The 23,637-nt window shown below is 39.6% G+C and overlaps 2 protein-coding genes across 6 annotated transcripts in view; one reads left to right on the forward strand and one right to left on the reverse strand.

Annotated features, from left to right (window-relative positions):
• The window catches only part of LOC135084894 (zinc transporter foi), a 75,022-nt gene that overhangs the window by 9,307 nt on the left and 42,078 nt on the right, over positions 1–23,637 (forward strand). The window contains exon 1 of one of the 3 annotated variants that reach the window (XM_063979639.1): positions 15,431–15,451. The exons of the other annotated variants lie outside the window; for them this stretch is intronic. The gene's annotated coding sequence lies outside the window, so the exon portion shown is untranslated. Of the gene's footprint in view, positions 1–15,430; positions 15,452–23,637 lie in introns of those variants that run through there. 3 annotated transcript variants of the gene reach the window in all.
• LOC135084896 (uncharacterized) lies at positions 14–4,020 on the reverse strand. 3 transcript variants are annotated; one of them, XM_063979643.1, is made up of 4 exons: positions 3,089–4,020; positions 2,904–2,986; positions 2,693–2,790; positions 14–2,102 (listed from the first exon to the last, which is right to left on the reverse strand). In XM_063979643.1, exon 4 carries the CDS (start codon positions 1,629–1,631, stop codon positions 354–356), a length of 1,278 nt encoding a protein of 425 aa, XP_063835713.1. In that variant the 5' UTR covers positions 1,632–2,102; positions 2,693–2,790; positions 2,904–2,986; positions 3,089–4,020; the 3' UTR covers positions 14–353. The 3 variants fall into 3 exon arrangements, with proteins under 3 accessions (XP_063835713.1, XP_063835714.1, XP_063835712.1); XM_063979644.1 differs by lacking the exon at positions 2,693–2,790; XM_063979642.1 differs by having other exon boundaries at positions 14–2,790.

A 23,637-nucleotide genomic window follows, 5' to 3' on the forward strand; every position in this document is an offset into this window, starting at 1 on the left:
AACCCTCGAAACATCATTCACTACGACAGGTAAAAACATATATCCAACTGTAGGGGAAGTTGAACCATTCGCCGTTACCACAGCATCAGTCGAATCCGATTTATACAACTCACCCAGGTGAGAAAAATAATTCACAGCAGAACCACCGATAATAGAAATTTCTGCCCCAGAATCTAGTAACCCAGAATATGGAACACCACCAATTTTAACATTTAAATAAGGACGCGCGTCCTGGCAATCATTTGGTCGAACCATCGAGACATTAGCTTTGTAATTTTTTGAAAATACACGCACGTAATCACACCAAGCACGCCACTCTTCAACCGGTGTAATATCGAAACGACGGTTCGACTTTACGCGTTTTTTGACTCTGGTGTAGAATCCTTCTTACGCCCACATTTCGGACAATTTACCGCCGTCACGCCCTTCTCACCACATCGGTAGCAAATAATTACACGAGGAGCATTACAATCGAGGAGAGTATGGTCATGTACGCAGCAACGCACACAAAATTTCTCAACGCTCGGATTTTTAACCACAGCCTCGCACCTTGGACGAGCAGACTTACCTTTGTAGGCCAGGTCAGGGGCGACAGCATTCTGTACACCGCGCGGGGGTTCGGTGAAGGATTCTGCCCTCTGTTTCGCCGCTTCTAACTGCCTACAATGCCTCTTTAAGTCGGCCCACGATTTTATTTCTACGTTGACCAAAGGAATGGAGTAAGATGGCCTAATGTTGAACTTGACCAAGCTCAACTTCTCTTCATCGTCTAAAGGTTTACGCAACCTCGAAAAATAATTTTGCATCAGGCTTAGATAACTACAAATAGATTCGTCGGGACCTTGGGTCCTCGAACGAATCTCCTGCAACAAACGATGGTCATAGTCGTAGGGCAAATACTCTTCCAGCAACGACGCCTTTAAATCCTCCCAACTATTTAGTTGGTCACGAGTACCTCGGTACCAAAATAGAGCCTCATCTGTGAATAATTCGGCCGCTGAATTGAATAATCTTTCTTTCGCAATATTACGAGATTTACATAATTCTTCAATCCTAACAATGAAATCCTGCACACTATCCTTCCCGTTATATTTTAGATTTAAAGAGTGAACATACGAAGCACGATCACAAGACACTACAGATTTGTTTTTCAATGACTCATCCACGGCCGAACTAGAGGCTCTAGACACATCTTCCTCTGCAGGTTGGAAATCATAACTACTAACAAATGTGTGCGTCATACGGTCGATCCGTTTTAAAAGTGGGATGAGACGCTCCTCCAACTGTTCCCTCAAAGTCCTATCACTCTCCTCTTTAGCTTCAACACGGCTTAACCTATGGAAGACGTGGTTTCCTAAAGTCTGCACTCTATTTAGCTTTTTGAGTAATAGGGGCTTCCTATTACACAGCTCCTCAAGCTCGTCTAATTTGGAGGAAATAGTTCTCAACTCAGCCAGCGCATCTCCCTCGAACTCACTCACCTCATCGCTAGGTATATCCTGAGCCAATTGTCTAATCTGGGCGCGCAACAGCTCTACCGTTTTCTCAGGCACAGCATCTCGTATGGCAACCTCGTAAATCAATTCGTCTTTGTTCAAAATGTTAAACCGGATAGGGCGTTCCTCCTTCATCTCGATTTATCAAAATAATAATTTTAGCAAAAAGTAAAGTAAGTTACAATATTCGGCTTATTGTGATATTCGTTACACACTACAGTATGGTTATACTTATTATAAAATTATAACAGTAAGAAAAGAAAACTTAAGGTGACCAACCAATCCGTCACTGAGCAATAGACCAGTGCCGGGGAGAATCTCCACGGACCCAACAAGGTCCCTGTTCGGGCGCCATGTAAATATGAAAATTTGCCGGAGCAAAATAAAAAATTAAATATTTAAATTGACAACAATTTAATTGTGGGTTAGACACAAATATTTAAAAAGAAAAATTAAGGGATGGGTCGTTGGGCCGTTTGGTTGGTACTGATTAAAAATACTTAAGATTACTAGCGCGCTAGTCGCCACCACTCGGCTCAACCCCCTCCGCACCCGTCGGGCGCAGCAAGCGTCTGGCACTGCGGGACAGCCGGTGCCAAACACCTCCTAGTGTACAAAAAATATTATTAAAATATCGTTACAGTAAGTGCACCACTGGTGCATTAATACCCTACAGCTTAAACAGGTAGTAATAGGCATATTAATACAAAGAAATTAATTTACTTGTGTTCGCTTAGTTAAATTACTACGACACACACAAAAAAAACAATCCATCGCTCTCAAGGATGGAGCAAATGTGAACACAGCAAAATCCAACGGTAATTCATTACAATGGTAAATCTATTTAGAAGGTAACATTTTGGTAAAATGTAATCATCGTAATTATTATATCATCTATCTTCACAAAGTGGACTAAAAATAGTTAACACAACAGAATCCATCGATAATACATCACAATGGTAAACTTATTTAGGAATTTACCTTTTGGTAAAATGTAATCATTGTAATTATCACATCATTTACCTTCATAAAGCGAACTAAAAATAGTTAACACAACAAAATCCATCGATAATACATCACAATGGTAAATTTATTTAGGAATTTACTTTTTGGTAAAATGTAATCGTTATGTGGGTAATCTACTTTTTCAAAGTAAACTAAAATAATTGACAAGCTCAATAGAAAACGGAACCAACCTATGAAGTAGGGTAGCCCTGGACCGTGGGGGACGGCCTCGGTAGTGTACATATCGGCCAGTCATGGTCGGGGAACGACTCTCAGGCACCATCGTCACCTTTTGAACAAAATTTACTAAATTGCGGACACATCACCGAGTACTGTGTTTCTAATAATTCATTCTAACTCAGCGGAGAGGCGAATGAGGTCGAGAAAGAAATTACAACATACCTTCAACGGAGGAAAAATCCGGCGACAGCCGCTAAAGCAGGACACAGCGCAGAGCTCGCCACCGAGCACTGTCCAACCAAAATCTGTGAATAACAACCACGCGCATTGGTTAACAATGCCGCCAATGCAAACAACAAAATAACAAGAAGAAACTCAAGATAATCCTTGGAATAGGACCTGCTTACCTTCAGTAACAGAACTCAGCACGTGGCAATGAGTCCACAAAATCACGGGGCTTTCGGATTTATTCTAAAATTCCCTTTTAACGTAGAGGATGGCGATGCGTGCCCTGCCCGTTTATCAGGGAACGGCACGGTTCAGACCTCTTGGAATTCGGGACACTATCACACCACGTACAACAGAACTTCCGTTCGCGATCACCCCAACCAAGCAAAAGACTTCGACACTCCAAAAAGCGCCGGTCATCACCCGTGACTCAGATGTTCGTTCGAAAACTTGTCACTCCAACAAATCACAATATCTAGCAGTTTTGTATAATTTTTTTCTTTACTTTCAATAAATGCCACTTGTGTTAACTAGCCTCTTATTGAATAATTTCGATATGGGAACTCACAATACTGCTTCTCTCATTTAAATTTAATTAAATAATTAAACTTTAGAAAGAAAAAAAATAACAAACAAGCAAGTTTCTGAACGTCACCTGTGTGTTTCGTTTCACTCAGAATATGTCAAATTTCTAGAACGTTCCGAATCCATGATCGATCAAGATACATTACAATGTTATTTTAATATAAACATTGAGGAAAATACTGTAAATAGCTAGAATTTAAATTAAAGAGCCTAAATATTAAGTTTTATAAAAATTTAGTATTGAACATTTAATTTTGTTATACACTTTTTTTTACTAAAAAAATGAAACGCAACGCATTGATCTGTCAAACGGAGACATTCAAAAAGTGAGGTTATTTATTGCTCTGTGTACCAAAACAATGTAATTAATTTTAATAGAAGTTAATCAAAACTCAGTGAATCACTTACAATGACACAATCAAGTGACAAAGGGAATACTGTACACTTTGTAATATGTGACCTTACGGTCCGTTGGAATGTTTGTTTGTGGAAATCGGTAAGTATTCAATCTCGCCAAAAAAAAAGTGTTACAATACCCCCCCCAGCCCATAGAAACTGGTTATGACTTGACCCCCCCCCCCCCCTCCCCCAGGCCAGAAGCTGGGTATTCAGCGTTGCCAGTTTTTTTTTCGCCAAGTCGGGACTTTGCCTTTGGTACTTTTTGAGTGAAAATAGCGGGATTCTTCCGTCAAAAGCGGGACATAGTAAAAAAAACGTATATAATGAAAGGTTTTAAAATATTTATCTTTTTATTTGACTTAAAATTACGTTTACGTGACAATAGATAGCAAAAGTAGCCATAGAAAATGTATTTTAACAAAAAAATTACATTTTAAATCAGATTTACTCTATCGTTAAATTCGTCTTTAGAATAAAAAAAGAAAAAAAAAAACAAAAATCGAAATTAAAAAAGTTTTATTCTTTAGAATAATATGGCGTTTTAAACAATAGTCTGGTGAAGTGAGTGTCTCTCTCCGAAAAGCGGGACCGAGCCTGTCCCGCGCGGGACATTTAAATTTGATTTAAAAATCGGGACGTCCCGCCAAAATCGGGACGTCTGGCAACGCTGTGGGTATGACATACCCGCCCCCCAGGCCAGAAACTGGGTAAGGCTAGCCCCTCCCCCCAGCCCATAGAAACTGGTTATGACTTGACCCCCCCCCCCCCTCCCCCAGGCTAGAAACTGGGTAAGGCTAGCCCCTCCCCCCAGCCCATAGAAACTGGTTATGACTTGACCCCCCCCCTCCCCCAGGCCAGAAGCTGGGTAAGGCTAGCCCCTTCCCCCAGTCCATAAGCATAAGCTAGGTATGACTCCCCCTCGGCCAGAAGCTGGGAATGACTTAACCCACCCCCCCCCCACTCAGGCCAGAAACTGGGCATGACTTGCCTCTCCCCCCCTCCCACCAAGGCCAGAAGCTGGGTAAGGCTTGCCCCTCCCCCCAGGCTATAAGCTGGGTATGACTAACCCCCCCCCCCCCCCCCCCCCCCCAGGCCAGAAACTGGGTATTAGCATCATATTATGTATTATTATGTTCAATACAAACAATCATTAAGTTACACTCACCCCAACCGCGTCTCCGCATTGCATCGAATCCTATGAAAATGTGGTTTTTGGACATAGCGATACTTAATTTTCACAATTTTTATTTTTTTAAATTACTGGTCGATAGGTTACTATATTTTGATGAATAAATGTTATTAAAAGTTTTTTTCTAAAACTGATGGTTTAGCTGGAAAAAAATATTTTCCATCCCAATAGTACGCCGGCTGCGCTCGATTCGGATATAATGACGTCACGCGGCCCTGCGTACGTTGACTTTTAGCGGCAAAAACGGCCTATGTTTATTACTTAATATCTTCGTAAGTAATGGTCCGATTTGGATAATTCAAAAATATATATCTTTCTTATGTCTTAAAGATTAACGTAGATACTAGTTTTATTGAATTTTCTACAACAGTACTGATCCTCATTGGTTGCCAATAAAGACAATGTAGTATTTCGATGCCATAATATTCTCCGAAACAGCATTGTAAATTGAGCACATAATCTTAGGAGGCATATTTATTTTCGAACGAACATCTCAGTAGGTCTATAGACAAGTGGCACTTTTTGATCAAATCTAAAATTGAATGCGTTGAAACTCCATACCAAAAAAAGGCTTTTCTACCAACTTTCGACATAAAAACTGTCACATTTGGCATTTTTTCTTGGGGGGCAGTTGTCTGTGGCATAAAATACACTATTTCCACTCTCATTCCTAATCTACAATTACTCATTTAGCTCGAAAACAACAAACAGACAAAAGAGTATCTTTTGTATTAGTAATAACACTAAAATTAGATATTAATTTTCCGTCTGCGACAAACATTAACGATGACGAACTGCATCGATATGCAATAATAATTTGTTTACAAACGCAGCAGGAATCGAACCTGAAACCCACGCGTGTTCGCCACGTGCTGGGTACTTGTTACACAAGGTAGCAGACGTAAGTAGGTCCCGGCCCTAGACCTAGTTCTATAGTCTGGTCGCCGAGCACGTAGAATTTTATCCAATGACCCCGAGCTACCCATCCTTATCGCTCGCGCGTAATTATATTGCTGTCGCGCTCGCACACTCACTGCTGCCGCCCGTCGCACAGTCGCGACAGCAATATAAAATTACGCGCGACCAATAAGGATAGGTAGCTTGGGGTCATTGGACAAAATTCTACGTGCTCGGGGACCAGACTTTAGTAACATTCGTCATAGATTAAATTTCGTGATCGCTACAATCGTGGAGGCCGCGTACCGGAAAACGCAGCGTGAGACGTCCACCGACCGCAGTGTGTGTGCGAGCGCGACAGCAACATAATTACGCGCGAGCGATAAGGATGGGTAGCTTGGGGGTCATTGGACAAAATTCTACGTGCTCACAGACCGAGCTTTAGAAGCTTGATCGCTTTATGATCGCGTCATGCGGTGACGGTTACATAATATCATTTATTTTCTTTAGTGTCCGATTTAAAGTAGCAAAGTGTCTCAGTCTGCCTACATTGTGCGTTCTATGTCAGCGTTGCTAATAATAACGTAATGGGTGTAACATGTCGGTTTTAGACGTATTATTTATAGCTATACTGTCTTGAGTCGAGACATATCAGGAAAGTTAACCTTTCATTTTTCTCGTGGTACACATGGCGGCACATAACGTATACAGCACTGTGTCTGTGTGTCTGTGGTGTCTTATACAGCGCCAAAAACTGTTATATTGCATCCAAATGTATAGTCTGATTTGCTATTTGCTGAACAAGACAGCTGAAATGGGTCATCGTCAGTAGCCTTTAGAAGTCCATTGCTAGACATCGTTTCAGCCAAATGACGTCCACTCCTGGACAAATGTCTCCTTCAAGGTTTTCCATAATGAAAGGTCCTGCGCTGCCCGCATCCAGGTTCTTCCCGCGACCTTTACCAGATCGTCGATCCACCTAGTAGGACGCCTGCCTACGCTACGTCTTCCAGCCCGTGGTCGCCACTCGAGATCTTTTCTGTCCCAACAGTCATCGTCTCTGCGAGCTATGTACCTTGTGCCTGTCTGATGTGACTGCTAGACATAGACCTCCAATACGAACCATTTTACCTAGTCTTCTTCGTCGTATCCTGCTTCTGCCAAAGAACTTATTCAAGCCTTCACTATACCTAGAAGGAGTGTCCTACGCTGGCTAGTGTCTCTTTTGAATTTCCGAAATGTAATTTAATATTTTCACGCCTAATTCGCCAAACTAATTTTGAATTACAAAGTTGGACTCTGAAAGACTAAAAATACTCAGATGGGTTATGATTTTTGGGATATAAAGATTGTAAAATGACATTTTCAGCAATCAATCCACTCAATGGAATCCGCTAATCGTGCGTATATCGTCGGAATATCAGTTGAAATAGCAATGCGTACGCGCCGATGAAACATCGTCGCGTAGTCGTCACGCGACGTCACACCGACAAAAATAAAGCTGAAATGTGGCGCTGGAGGATTACGCGCTTTCATTGAATGAAATGCCACGGAACGATTGAAATCATTTGATTTATTCATGCTTCTGCCACTTTGAGGCACTAGCCAATAATGTTGTGGCAGGGCTAGCTATTTTTAAGGCGTGTAAGTGCCATGAAAGGAGCCTACATAATAAGAATTTGAAATGCTGAAATGGATGTCATATACATGATTGTCGAAAAAAGAATTGAGAGTAAATGGGTGTCGACTTCTGGAGAATTAAGCTAATTTTTCCATGTATAAAGTCATTCTGATAAAGGTAGCAGGAAGGCGCTGAATGCAGGCCGCTACCAACCGTGTGATGTGGACGTCATTGGGGGAGGCTTATGTGCAGCAGTGGACGTCATGTGGCTGAAATGATGATGATGATGATAAGGTCATGTATTTTCTCAAAATAGGCTTTTAAAAAGCACTCACGTCCCAGTATTAATTTTACCCCACCACTGCTTCGGGTCTAATGGGCCAGTGCTGAGAAGCAGCGCAAGAATCTCCATGTAGATCTCGATTCAGCAGATTCCGGTAACCGTCCGATTATCGCATACATGTGTGCGTGGGTGTGGCCATATCAACGTGTAGGTCAGCAGGCCAGCGATGTATAGACGACAGCTTATAATTATCAATCTAAACTCTGTGACTCATATTCAGTTGTGATAAGAGCGAATTTGCAACAAAAATGTGAAGTCCGATGTGCGGTATAGCGTCGCGTGTGGACTCGCGTTATATTTAGATAGTTTTCGGACAGTTACAACGTAATAAAGCCTGTTACGTTGCCTTACGTCAAGAAGGCATAATAGTGTTTTCATTAGGCTTTCTGTCTGAAAGTTTTAGAAGGCTGCGTAGTTCCATGCGGTTTCAGGACTCGTAATTCTCTTAATAGTATCGATCCCTTGATCGACTCAATCTCGTATTGCCGTATTTGTCATCAAAAAATGCGAAAGTTGGATTGTTTACTTACAGAATACAGTCATACTTTCCGATTAGGAGACGTATCTCTCGAAAGATGAGGAGAACTGGGATGACTCGTAAATAAAAAAATAGCAGCGTTGGGAATTCGTATTTTTACGAATTCTTTGGAATTACCGAAGTTTTTTTTCATTCTTCAGCTACAATAAAGTGTTTTTTGTGATAGACTATCTATGTCGCTTAGGAAATACACGCGCGGACAAAAACTTGATTGGTAAACTAAGTCAAAGCGGGTCAATTACTTCCAGAATAGTGAACTAATCAGTATACAGAAGTATTATCAGTTATCATAGGCGGTGTGTCGCCGAATCGAACTGCGCGACCTCTACCAGGTCACGGTCTCACCAATGCCGTAACTAGACTTCGTGACGGATGTCACGTGTGGTAGTTACGTCGGTTATGTTCTAAAATGGATTTATCTCACTTGACTGTTTAGTTTATGGTAACGATATAAACAACGGAGTTTGCGTCGTACTTTTGTAATTTTTCCCAAGATTTCTGGCTGGTAGATGTTCTCTGTGAATTTCCTGGATATACTGCTATCACAGCTGCATGGCATGGGGTTATGGGGTATAGAAAACCAATCCCAATAAGAAAGGAAGAAGTCTTGGTAGTGGCCTTATAAGCAGCTTCATTTCGTATTTAGTCCATTTCTAGCTGGACGTCAAATGGTTCCTCATCTATTCTATACTAATATTATAAAGCTGAAGAGTTTTTTGTTTGCTTGAACGCGCTAATCTTAGGAACTACTGGTCCGATTCGAAAAATTCTACTTATCTTATCATCACACCAGCCAATAGTGGCGGAGCACTAAAGAAAAATGTTGCAAAAACGGAAAAAAAAATTCAAACTTTTCACGCGTACGAAGTCGCGGGCACAGCTAGTAAGCTATAACTACCAATGGCATGGGGTATGGGGAACCAATACCAATAAAAATAGACTGTCCAAACATAGGTTCAACAGAGTAACCGGTCGATACGTCTAGCACCGAAATACATACGGGCATGAATAATTTGAACCGCATGACAATCGATACGCGGACAGGACAGCTGAATTATTTACATGTTTGCTCTAGTGGCTATTTTGTGTCTAATGTGTATGATGTAACACGAAAAGTTTTTAAAGTACCAATCTGGGTTACCACGCCACCATGAGCAGACTGCAGAGGGAGTACAACAGACTGTGCAAAGCATATGACGTCGACATTTTTTGTTATAAGCCATTGAAATTTAGGCGCGCTGTGCTGAGGTCCCTTACAGCGGCAGCAAATACCTGAATAGTCATTGTGTTACTATTTCTTAGTTTTTAAATTTGCAACTGTCCACATTGCGTTCCGTGGCAGCCTTAAATTAAGACAACACTTAGTTCTAAGCACTTATAGTTGTAGTAATTCCATGTATGAGTGTTTGTCTTGTTGGTTGTCCTAATAAATAAAATAAAGTATAATATAAGTACAAAAATCCTGTAAGTTGTAAAAAAAAACATAACTCGAAAACTATCAAAAGTTGCGGTGATTCGGATAGCCCTAGTGAGTGATGCTCTACTACCTCTGGGCTTCAGCTTGACACTACTTTTTGGGACAACCTTTTTCTATAGTCTGGTACCTATGGTAGAATCTTTGCTAAGTTTGAGACTAGAAAGCGTACGGGACTATTCCTTCCTACCTGTCGTTCCCACCGCTGCAACCCCTGTGTAGCCAGGATCTACAGCTTGACTGCCAATAAAAACCCAACCAGTGAAGGTCAAGATTGTCCCGGGGGGAAAGTTAAACTGTCATTGGACCCGCAACGAAACTAATCAGAAGGAAAGTGTAGTGTTCAACATTTAATTTTTCATCCTTTATTTGAAATTTTTATCTAAACTTAAACAGAGACTACAGACATTTGTCTCCAGCAATATTCCATGTTCCAACCCAACGAGTACTCACAATTTTATTTACGTTGCAATTTATAAAAAAATCTACACAATCCAGTTGTAGATAGATATTGTGTACTGCACCCATCAAGAAGACCCTAAGAATGCTAATATTCCACCAAATAGGTACAGACGACAGTACATCATCTTTGAATGCAGTTCTTTTTTTTTTTTTTTCAAAAATAAAGGAATGTTTTCTGTGAGTAAAATTTTCTATCTACAGTATTAAGAGTACTTCTTTCCCTCTAGAAGGCATTACAAAATTCCACCCTGTATATTTTGGTCGCAATTTGGTCCCTATAACAACTACATAAGAGGTCACAGTTAGCTTGATGTGTCATCGTCCAGACATGTCTCCACCACCGAAATTGTACCTTTTGCCCATATTTGGAAGACCCTTCGCGGCACATTTAGTATGCGCCGCGTGCGCAGCCCTGTGGCAATGCGCATGCATTATACTCATTACGACATTATGGCTCAATCTGTGGAGTATGGCTTTTAAATGGACCATTACCTTTGTAGAAGGACTTCCTTGTAAGTTCTCTTAAGGTAGATACTATGGGTTCTTGGTATGAGGTGTCAGACTGATCAAGTGCGGGACAAACTTGACCTTCACTGGTTGGGTTTTTATTGGCGGTCAAGCCGTAGAACCTGGCTACACAGGAGTTGCAGTGGTGGGAATAGTCCCGTAGATCATGCGCATTTGGTTAGTTGTAAACTAATAAATTCGTTGTCATGTTTCTGTGTCTATAGATGAAGTGACAGATTCAATTACGATCGATTCGCAACGTCACTAAATTAACGATCACGAAATCGGTACTGTCACGAATATCAGTTTTTCTAGAGTAGAGACACTACCAGTCAATGAGGATCATTTCGATTTTTAGCTGTGAATGCAGATTTATAGGGCTTAGAAATCCTTAATACACAGTCCAAAAATTTTTGTTCTACGACAAAAATTGACGAAGTTATGGCCAAATTACTAAAAAAGCACTGACCGCCCGGCGCGGGGACGATGACGTCATTATATCCGATCCGAACGCTGCCGGCGTACTGCGTGGATAGAAAATATTTTTTTCTAGCCAAACTATCAGTTTTAGAGAAAAACTTGTAATGACATTTATTCATCAGAATAAAGTAAGCTATCGATAGGTAATTTTTAAAAATAGAAATTGTGAAAAATAACGCAAAAAATCCATACGCTCATACGATTCAATGGAACCCAGAGACGCGATTGGGGTCTCCGCGGTGGTATATTTGGCGATTTATTCAAATGAAGTGTTCATAAGTGTTGTTAGAGTCATATCTTCTTCCAAGTAAAATATAAAAATGTATAAGTATTAATTTATTTACTTCTAACAATAAGGTATAGCTGAGGCAGATACACTCTGCCTAGGGTACAAGATATTGCTATGAAGATCATTTCGATGTACACGCAATACCTACCTGTTATTTAGTTTTTCTGAGTTAAACCTACGTACCTACCTATCTATTCGCCGTTCCCATGGGCGGGCCAGCTGCTGCAGGAAAGGACAGCTCCTGGAAATCTATTTAATCTTTATAAAAGCCTAGAAGCTGGGTATGACTCCCCTTCGGCCAGAAGCTGGGTATGACACCCCCCCCCCCCCCATGCCAGAAATGCCAGAAACTGGGTATGACTTGACCCCCCCCCCCCCTCCCCCCAGGCCAGAAGCTGGGTAAGGCTAGCCCCTCCCCCCAGCCCATAAGCATAAGCTGGGTATGACTCCCCCTCGGCCAGAAGCTGGGTATTACATACCCCCCCCCCCCCCCCCAGGCCAGAAACTGGGTATAATTTGACCCCCCCCCCTCCCCCCAGGCCAGAAGCTGGGTAAGGCTAGCCCCTTCCCCCAGTCCATAAGCATAAGCTAGGTATGACTCCCCCTCGGCCAGAAGCTGGGTATGATTTAACCCCCCCCCCCCAGGCCAGAAACTGGGTATGACTTGCCTCTCCCCCCCTCCCATCAAGGCCAGAAGCTAGGTAAGGCTTGCCCCTCCCCCCAGGCTAAAAGCTGGGTATGACTTATCCCCCCCCGCCCCAGGCCAGAAACTTGGTATTAGCATCATATTATGTATTATTATGTTCAATACAAACAATCACTAAGTTACACTCACCCCAACCGCGTCTCCGCATTGCATCGAATCCTATGAAAATGTGGTTTTTGGACATAGCGATACTTATTTTTCACAATTTTTATTTTTAAAAATTACTGGTCGATAGGTTACTTTATTTTGATGAATAAATGTTATTAAAAGTTTTTTTCTAAAACTGATAGTTTAGCTGGAAAAAAATATTTTCCATCCCAATAGTACGCCGGCTGCGCTCGATTCGGATATAGTGACGTCACGCGGCCCTGCGTACCATGACTTTTAGCGGCAAAAACGGCCTATGTTTATTACTTAATATCTTGGTAAGTAATGGTCCGATTTGGATAATTCAAAAAGATATATCTTTCTTATGTCTTAAAGATTAACGTAGATACTAGTTTTATTGAATTTTCTACAACAGTACTGATCCTCATTGAGATACTTTTATGAGCTGATAACGCTTTCTCCGTATAACAGTCTCCGTATAGTTGATATAGAGATATCTTGGTAGCGGCCTGCGTCCAGCGTTTCCTAGCTACCTTTATGATGTCGTCGGTCCACCTTGTGGGTGGACGTCACACGCTGCGTTTTCCGGTACGCGGCCTCCATTCAAGGAATTATTGTTTGAAAAGTGGCCCTCATGAAGACATCATTTCATACATGCCTCACTCACACTGCCAGAACTGCTATAGCAGACTACAATTTGCCGATGTAACGGCCATAGTTATGCCCGCATGGGTGTATGAGAGCCATCCAGATGCCAGAAAGAGTGCAATAACTCACGCTAAGGCGCGTCATCGCCGGTGAGGAACTCCCGCGTTTTGGCAATTGGCGGGAATTCGCGGGCGTAGGGTTGGCGATCAATGGACTTTGAATAGTTTTGTCTAACTTCATCAGCAAACTTGACCTTTATTGCAGTTTTATTGGGTCAAGTTGTAGATCCTGGCTAACAGGAGTGGCAGCAGTGGACATAGTCCTCGGAACTTCATCATTATTCGAAACGCTTTTATAATGAATCCTTAAAAAAAAGATAAGAAGAGTGAAAGAAGGGACTTCTTTATTTACTATTTTTTACCATTACGGCCAAAACCTGGTTACATAAAATTTTATTTTTCAACTAATGGACGTCCCTTTTTCATTCGGCTACGGAGTTTGCTAACTTTATCTACTCGTTCGTTCGTTTCAGCCAAATGACGTCCACTGCTGGACAAAGGGCTCCTCCAAGGTTTTCCACAATGAACGGTCCTGCGCTGCCCGCATCCAGACTCTTCCCGCGACCTTCACCATATCGTCGGTCCACCTAGTAGGAGGCCTGCCCACGCTATGTCTTCCAGCCCGTCTTATCTACTCATCTCTCATCTATTCTTGAGATCTTGGGCACAAAATAGGATCTTGGATCTGTTGAGAAAGTCATCTTACACTACATTTTCGAAGAACCTGTAACTGTTAACTCTTAACCTTTCATCGGTCCTCCTGATATGACAACCCACTGTAATTTTAGCTTACTATTCTGAACAATACCCATTATGTGGTCTTCCGTATGACGTCATTCTGGATTTTATCCGTTATGCCAAGCATTTATTTATAAATAGCTACCCTCGATTATGTAATTACCCTTGATTATGAGCCTGGAAAAAGTTTTCTTACCCTTCACGTTTGCACGGCTTCCTTTTGGCTACAAGGGCCGCCCAGGTACTGGTTTAGAAACGTGATTTTCAAAAATAGCTCTTGATAATAAATGATTATTGCTTATTATTCTCGATTTTGCATAAGAGTCGATTTGTCACAAGGAAAAGCTTGTCACATACAAGCTCTTGGTCTCATACATTAAACATAAGTGTACTTTATCACTTTTTATGACGAATTCACCTACAAATGTTGACTTTGTAGCAAATTGCCAATGACCCGTTTTTATGGAATTCAAATATTAGGCTCTTTCCAGGGTGCCTATACACGTCCCAAATATAGCTTGCTCTACCACCACTTTGGGACAACATTATGGCCTGGTGCTGGGAAAAAGAGGAATGAATGGAGCTTTTGGTACTTTTATCAATTAAAAACTCCATAAAACTACCTTTATTTCTCAAAAGTGTCAGCCCTGGATACTTGGCGAGCCGCCTACTGGGTCGTATGATGCGTCAGTTGCTATATTGTCACATTTGTCGCGATCCGTCTGCGTTATGAAGCTTCCTGTGATTGATGAAACGGCTATTCCCACGTCTTGTTCCCACTGCTGCAACTCCTGTGTAGCCAGGATCTACAGCTTGACGGCCAATCACCCAACCAGTGAAGACCAAGTTTGTCCCGGGGGAAAGTGACACGGGTCTATTCTATTCCCACCGGCTCACCGCTCGTTCCCAATGCAACTTCTGTTCGTCAAGACCTTCTACAGTTTCTACAGCTTGACCGTAAATAACCATACCAGTGAAGACCAAGTTTGTCCCGGGAGAAAGTGACACTCAGTCAAACTTCCTTAGTGACATGTGCCAAAAAATATTTCGTCATAATTTGACAGATATTTTGAGTAAGTCTGATGATCATAATCCCTATAAAACAACGACTGATGCTAGCAATCTAAAGAACCCGTCTTTATACATTTAAAGCCTAGTTTAAATTCAATTAAGGTTCACACTCCATTGATTTACAAAGACTCGCTCGCGACGTTCGCAAAAAACGTCAATTTTCTTCCGAAAAAAGCGGAACTCGGCTGTATGCATATACTTTTTGCACACTTCAGATTTAAGAAAAAAAAGTCAACAAAAGGGCGCCAACAATTTGACTAATGGAGCATTTGAAATTGGAACGGCAAAAAGACATCCTTCCTCCTTCCGTATCGGTGAGTTTTTCGCGCGCTTTTCGCCATAAAATGGCGGGTGGTTGTTGTCTGTGGTCAGTCGTGGGGTGTTTCTCCCCACAGCTCGTCCTCTCCTGGGATTTTGGATTTATCTCGGTGAGTCTTGTTTAACCATTTTTACGTAAACAACCATTTAACGATCTACTAATTAATTTAATTAACGAAGTAGTAAATTGTACTAAATCAAACGAATAATAAGTGAGAGAGTCATCATAATTAAGTGCAGTCGATGACAGATTAAAAATATGCCAGACATGAAATAACTGGACGCTTAATTAAAAAAAAGGCTTTTACCTTTTTTTTAATTGACAAGATTGTAACAAAAATCCATAAACTACTGTAATAGTCCGTTTTCCTCCCTCACTGATGTAATGCTCGAATCTGTAACGTTACATAATACATTACACGCGTATGATCATTTACACGCATAAAATCTGCCACCATACTGTAACGAAACGTGAGTCTTATCAATTTACTGATTACCCATCTCAGTCACAGCGTGTGGTCCGGTGTCGTCACCCGATACCTAATGTCGCTGTGATATTTTAATCACAGTGCTTTATGAGTTATGTTATATCGCAGAATGAAGCTATAGTACAGGCTTCGTCATAGTAATGGAGCTACTTGCTGACCCGGCGAATGCCGTACCGCCACGTGCCAATAAAAAATATGTACTTAGACTACATCAAGGATAATGTAAAAAAAATTCAAATCGGTCCATAGTTTCTGAGCCTATTCAATACAAACAAAACAATAAAATCTTTCCTCTTTATAATATTTGTGTATAATATGAGATGACAGCAAAATAATAAAATAAGGCTACATCATGTCCCAAAATGCAATGATAAGCCGGTCACACGGTGGACATGGTCATGACTACTTTAGAAAAAATAAGAAAAAAAAAATAGTTGCAAAATCTTCTGTTACAGAATTACATTAGATACAAAGTGCTTATCTTTATGGACTGTCGTGTGCACTTCATGCTTTATTCTCGTTGAAAAATTGCGTTTATTACGATTACAAAGAAGGAGATCAAACACCCGTACAAGGTGGTTGAATTATGGAACGTGTTTTCTATTAAGTACAGCACTAGAGTAGAATATAACCATCCCTACTTTCACCTTGGATCGGGACTATTCCCACCTCTCGTTCCCACCGCTGCAACTCCTGTGTAGTCAGGATCTACAGCTTGACCGCCAACAACCCCACCTGTGAAGGTCAAGTTTGTCCCGGGGGAAAGTTAAACTGTCATTGGACCCGCAACGAAATTACTCAGAAGAACATAGGAGGAGTACGAAGTCTCTTCCCGTGGATGTTGTAAAAAGCAACTAAATATGGGAACATCAGGCCTCCCCAACCCGTCTGGCCAGCGTGGGGAGTGTAGGCCAAATCCTCCATTTGCCTCTGGTACATTAGAGGGTCGTGCTCCTGCAGTGGAGACTATAATGATCTGATGATGATGGTGATTAATGTCTAATCTCGTAGGTTCTTTCGGAACCCTTTGTACACAAGTCTGACTCTCACTTGACCTGATTCTAAGTGTGAATCCCTACTATATTTTTTTTTTTATCCACAACGAGAAAGCTCTTGGCCTGTATCTCACCTGATGGTAAGTGACGATCAGGCTGAAGGTGGAAGCGAGGTTCACCCGGAATCCTCAACCACGGAGGATATAAAGTCTGTCATGCTTTCACGCCTAAACCACTGACCGATTTTGGTGAAATTTTGGCATATAGTTTGAGTGCCGGGAAAGAGCATAGGATAGTTTTTATCCCGGTTTTTGAAACAGTCACGCGCGCGAAAAAGATTTTCTGTGACGGACAAAATTTCGCGGGCGTGAAGCCGCTTGCAAAAGCTAGTTTAAGATAAATCTACGAAGTTTTGCCCATATTTCGATGTTATACCAGTGGGTATTGTTAACTTTGTTTGCTATACAACAGTGCAACAACCCCGGTTCAACATACCGCGTAGATAACGGATATATTGCCGCCTTAGCTGTGATAATGAAACTTTGCCTACTCAAAAAACTGCACAGGAAACCAGTCTGTCGGTTTATCCAAAAAACGTATAATATTAAATACATTTAGGTACAAAAAATGAGCGAGCTAAGGTTTCAAATTGGCTTGTCTAGAGCTAGATATACGATCATCAAAAGTAAAAAGTTTGTCATAATTATAGCCTATATATGTTATTCTGGGTTATCTATACTAATATTATAAAGCTGAAGAGTTTGTTTGTTTATTTGGTTGAACGCGCTAATCTCAGGAACTACTGGACCGATTTGAAAAATTCTTCTTGTAAAGAATAATACTGTAAAGTTTCATCAAAATCCGTTCAGTACTTTTTGCGTGAAAGAGTAACAAATATCCATCCAAACATCTAAACTTTCCAATTTATAATATTAGTAGGATTTCTTAGACTTCACAACATTCGTTTTTACAACATTTTTCTTTACTGCTCCGGCCCTATTGGCTGTAGGGTGATGTTAAATACCTAAAGCCTTCCTCGCTAAATGGGCTATCCAACACAAAAATATTTTTTCAAATCGGACCAGTAGTTGTGCCATCGAGCAAGGAAATAGAATATAGACCAGTCACTGCATCCCAGAAAGACAAATTTAAATCTCAAATATCTAATAAGGTCCCACTTTTGCATAATTTTAACTGTAGTATAAATATTTTATATGAGCAATTATTTGAATTAATTAAAAATGAGTTCAATAAAACTTTTCCTAAGAAAACAATTATTATTAAAAACAATAAAACTAAATTCAGTGACTGGGCTACAGTAGGTATTTATATTAGTAGGAAAAAAATGTTTGAATTATATGGTAGAAAAGCCTATAGTAGCGACCCGGACTTTATAGAATATGTAAAAAAATACTCAAAAGTTTTTAAACAAGTTTGTACCATGGCAAAATCTATTTACATACGTGACAAAATTAAAAACTCTGGCAACAAAATTAAAGCTACTTGGAATTGTATTAATAAAGAAACTTGTAGAATTATATCTCGGGATGACACATTCGCATTAAAAATTGATAATAAGTATATTAAATGCAATGATAAGGTAGCAAACGCATTCGAAGGTTACTTCTCAAATGTACCAATCATAACAACAAGCAGTCTTAATTCATCTTCATATCAGGCAATGTCTCTTCTCGAGGGTTGTGTTGATGTTTGCAATAGCCCATTAAAATTTAGACAAATAGACCCCATAGTTATTATAAAAACTTTCAAAGAACTAAATATAAAAAAGACAGAGGATATATGGGGCATATCAACAGACATAATAAAACCCATCATTCCTCTTATAGCTCCCCATTTAGCTCATATCTTTAATGAATGTATTAACGAAGGTCAGTTCCCTACCCTGATGAAACATAGTAAAATCATACCATTATTTAAAGCAGGAGACAAAAGTGACCCATCCAACTTTAGACCTATATCGATACTACCTGCGCTCAGTAAAATATTTGAAAAAATTATTTTCAATCAACTACTGTCTCATTTTAACTTAAATAAACTGTTTCATGAAAAACAATATGGGTTCACAAAAGGGAAAAGTACGACCGATGCAGGGGTTGCTCTTATCAAACACATTTTCGATGCTTGGCAGGAGAAAAAGGATGCTATTGGTGTATTTTGTGACTTATCGAAGGCGTTTGACTGTGTTGATCATCAAACTCTGTTATTTAAGCTAGAACATTATGGCGTATCAGGCAAGGCCTTAAGCCTATTACACTCTTACCTCTCAGACAGATTACAAAAAGTAAATATTCACGGAACTAACTCTTCGGGCGCCCCCCTAAAAATGGGAGTGCCCCAAGGCTCAATACTGGGACCATTGCTCTTTCTGATTTATATAAATGATCTACCTTTTTATTCAAAGGACCTTTGTGAGATAGTATTATTTGCTGATGACACTTCTTTAATTTTTAAAACTGACAGGCGTCAGGAAATATTTGACGACGTGAATAATGCTCTTTCCAAAGTATTAGACTGGTTTACAACTAATAATTTGCTATTAAACGCAAAAAAAAACTAAATGTTTAAAATTCACTATGCCTAATGTCAAACAAGTTAATACTAATATTACAGTAAATAATGAACGCATTGAACTGATAAACTCTACTGTCTTTCTAGGTATTACCCTGGACTGTAAATTACAATGGGGCCCCCATATTGCTGCCTTGGCGGGAAGACTTAGTTCAGCTGCCTTTGCGGTGAGAAAGATCAGAAACTTGACTGATGTTGAAACGGCAAGGCTTGTATATTTTAGTTATTTTCATAGTATTATGTCTTATGGTCTTTTACTGTGGGGCTCAGCAGCAGACATAGAATCAATTTTCATTTTACAGAAAAGAGCTGTTCGGGCAATATACGGTCTTAAACCACGTGACTCGCTTAGAGAAGTTTTTAAAGAAATCAATATATTGACTGTGGCTTCGCAATACATATTTGATAACATTATGTATGTCCGTAAACATATACATTTATTTACTAAGAAAAGTGACGTCCACTCATTTAACACAAGACATAAGAATAAACTTGCTGTTCCATCATTTAGGTTGCATAAGATAGGTAATTCATTCTTGGGGAAATGTATTACCATATTTAACAAAATACCACACAACCTTGTCGAATTGCCAATAAACAAATTTAAGATACATATAAAAAATACCCTTATGTCCAAAGGGTACTACAAGGTTCGAGACTATATTGATGACAAGGATGCGTGGTCAGTTCAGTCTGCACATATTTGATGTACTTAAATTTGACTATTCTTACCGTTAGATAATTCCTGGCAATAAGTGGTGACTGAGTTTGTTCCGGCGTTTCTTCTCAGCACTTGCCATATGTTTGTCTCGAAGCGCTGGTAGGGCCCAAAAGATAAGGAGACATGTAAAGTGCCCCATAAGGGCTACCTTTTCTTTTTTTATTATTTTCTATTGACGTTCATAAGTGCCACTTGTGGTCTAAACTGAATAAATATTTTTTGATTTTTGATTTGATTTTTGAGTTCCTGGGATTAGCGCGTTCAAACAAACACACTCTTCTGCTTTATAAATGTGCTAGACTAGATTTAAACTAAAATGTAAAGCAAAAAATACGAATTTGCTTTACTACACTTTATTTTTCGTCTCATCATAACCAATTGAATGCGTCAAAGATTATTATAACAGAGACGTCATTCTAGAACACTCTATGTATGAATATCACAGAGCATGGAATCGTCGCGCGCCGCGGGCGGCGCGCGACGATTCCATGCTCTGTGATGAATATAATAATAACAACGTCAATATTTGTAAGACAATAAAGCTTATTTTTATTAGTAACATAAAAATTTCATGCATGTACAATCCACAATGACCAAATATTCAACTGTCAAATCTGTCAGTCGTCGTCAATTCAGCGGCTGACATCAATAACTTGAAACAACATCTTTTGGCGTATTTTTACGTCAAATATGACACATAACGTTAATTCCATAACAAGTGGTGTAAATACGGATCTTTTCATCAATTTGTAATGGTTGTTCGTTGTTTGTAGTTGAGTCGAAGGCTTGTAGTTGCGGCCTCGCGTGTTTTCCTCCAACAGAACAATGCATAGAATAAACAGCTTTACAGACTGTAAATTAGGCAGAATAGTCAATACTTCAATGTAAGTTAAAAATGCATGAAACGTCAAATAGCAAATTGTAAAGTGCAGGTTGACAGACTTAAAAATAGGTAGAATAGTCGTTACAAGATAAAAATACATAAAGTAGTAAATTGTAGTGGTGTAACCAACAAAAACATTTAACTTACAAAGTATTAACAGTAACACTAAAATATTTACATCTTCTTATCTCACTCATAAAAAATTTATTGCCATTTCTCTCTTGCTTTCTTTTCTTTTCACAAGCCAATGTGTTGATGAAGGTTATGCTAGCAACAATTGAGACCTTGTTCACTTAAAAATGAAATAACCTAGACTGTAAACTGTTTGTATTTCCTATTATTAGTAATAAATAAATAAATTGACTTTTCAAATAATTCTTAAATAAACTCTTTCATATTTGCAGCGACATAATGATCTTTTGACGCGGTAACATCAATCTATCTTAATTTTAAAGCAAATAAAAACTGAATTTTGAGTAGTACTTATTTACAGTCGCTTTGATTACATCTTTGGTTGTAACGTTGTCCTTCAAATAATTCATCATCAGCCCATTTAGTCTCTCCAACTGCTGGAGCACGACCCTCTCTAAATCACCAGAGGCAAATCGTGGATTTGTCCTACACTCCCCAAGCTCATAATCTAGTTATTTATCTCAACATCGCTCTTTAACTATGCACCTAGCACACTCCAGCACTGTTCCTTTAAAATAAATTATCATCAGGTCATTCAATCTTCACTGCAAAAGCACGACCTTCTCTTATTCGCCAGACACAAGTGGAGGATTTGGCCTACACCTGGCCAATCCTGTTATTTATCTAAACATCGTTACTTATCTATGCACCTAGCACACTCCAGCACTGGTTTGATGTGTGCCCGTAGATATGAATAGACTTCCCGAAATAACTGTCCACTCGCAGTCGGTTTCGAAACTCGGCGTTTTGCTGCATCCGTAGCATGGAATGGGCATTTTCTAAGAACGATCGTCTGGAAGCATATGCTTGTGCCTTGAAGACAAGGTCACAGTCTAAAGGCTTGTTCTCACGGAGATATCCCGTTTTGTACAGGAACTGTTTTTTGCAGTTTAGTATTAAACGTGTTTTAATAACGTTCTCACGAACATCCCGTTAGCAGTGCCCCGTAAAAAAACAGTCCGTTCGAATTTGTAATCTAATTTCAAACACATAATATGTATGTGTCGACAGTCCAATCTTGCGGGCTCCTGTATTACTGTATCCCGCAAAACTGAATTGCCGTAGAAATGATCTCTTACGTGAAAACGTTATCGCTTCGCAAGTTTCGTAAATGGTATATTATACGTACACTTTATCGAATCAAAGTCTTTTTGAAATGAGGATTTTTTAGAAGCATAGCATTACAGACAGACTGACTCATTTATTGAGGTTAGGTGTAAACAAGTGTCTTTGTAACGTAGAGGAATTGTGCACAGATTTATTGATATGACCTCTGTCATTTCTGTACCAAACTTTATGATCAGCAATATTATCTTCTTACGCCCAACAAACGATGCTTGCTTAAGTGAAGCAGCAAATCGAACGCACAGCGTTGAATAGAGCGTCAATTCATTGTTTTTGAGGGAATTACAACAGTAAACTCCTGATATAAATCAAATATGCCAGAAAACAACAAAACTCTTATCAATTGTGATACTGACGTTTCGTCATTTAATTTGTTGTGTAGTTGTAGTTACAGAAATGATAAAAGATGACACACTCTTAGTAAAATTATCCAGATCCTATTAATGAATGAATCTTTTGCTCTTTTGTTATCTTATTTTATAGTTACTTGGTGTAATTAATCATTCGCGTCAAATTACTCTTAGATTTTTCGATAAATACTATGAATGAGGAAGTATAGATGAACTACACTGATGCTTCCCCACCCGTGACATTGACAGGGGGCGCCACCGTCAATACCGGATCGCTGGTTCTCATATTATTTTTAAATAGAGAAACATTGTTTTTAATTTCTATAACTAAAAGTGTGTTATAAGATAGTCTAGCTATAAATAACTTCGACAAATGGGCGAAAACGCGGGCATGAGCTAGTGATATATTCCAGTTTGATGCCACCTCCATTTCCGATCTTGATAACCAACTAGAGATATTACATAGATTGATATGTACGTAGATATTCCATTTGAAATTATGCCTAAACTTGTATGTTTTACATACATCGACCTAGATTCCTTACCTTGTTGTAAAATCAAGCACGGCCTATTTCTATAACAATAGAAATGTTTTCATTGTAACAACGTATGTTAGAACGCATATTATTATAATTTTTGTGGCTGTTTTCATGGAAGTTTTGCGTGAAAATGACGCCGTCACATGTTGGTGTTGACGTCATCGTTTTATTTTAATACGCATTGAAACAGAGAGAGATATAACTTAGTTGCCAATTCATCAGCGTTATCTTGTTTAATTAAAGCTTACCGCATAACGTTGGATTTATTTATAATATCGTCGTGACTTAACGTTATAATTACATTATATTACGTAGATATTTCTATTAAGAACATTTAGATTAATTTGCATTAATATCTAGCTTAACTAGCTTTGGTCGCCCGCTACGCGGGCTACAAAAGCTAGTCTAGCTTAA

Source organism: Ostrinia nubilalis, chromosome 27, assembly GCF_963855985.1.
Source record: "Ostrinia nubilalis chromosome 27, ilOstNubi1.1, whole genome shotgun sequence".
Taxonomy (NCBI): domain Eukaryota; kingdom Metazoa; phylum Arthropoda; class Insecta; order Lepidoptera; family Crambidae; genus Ostrinia; species Ostrinia nubilalis.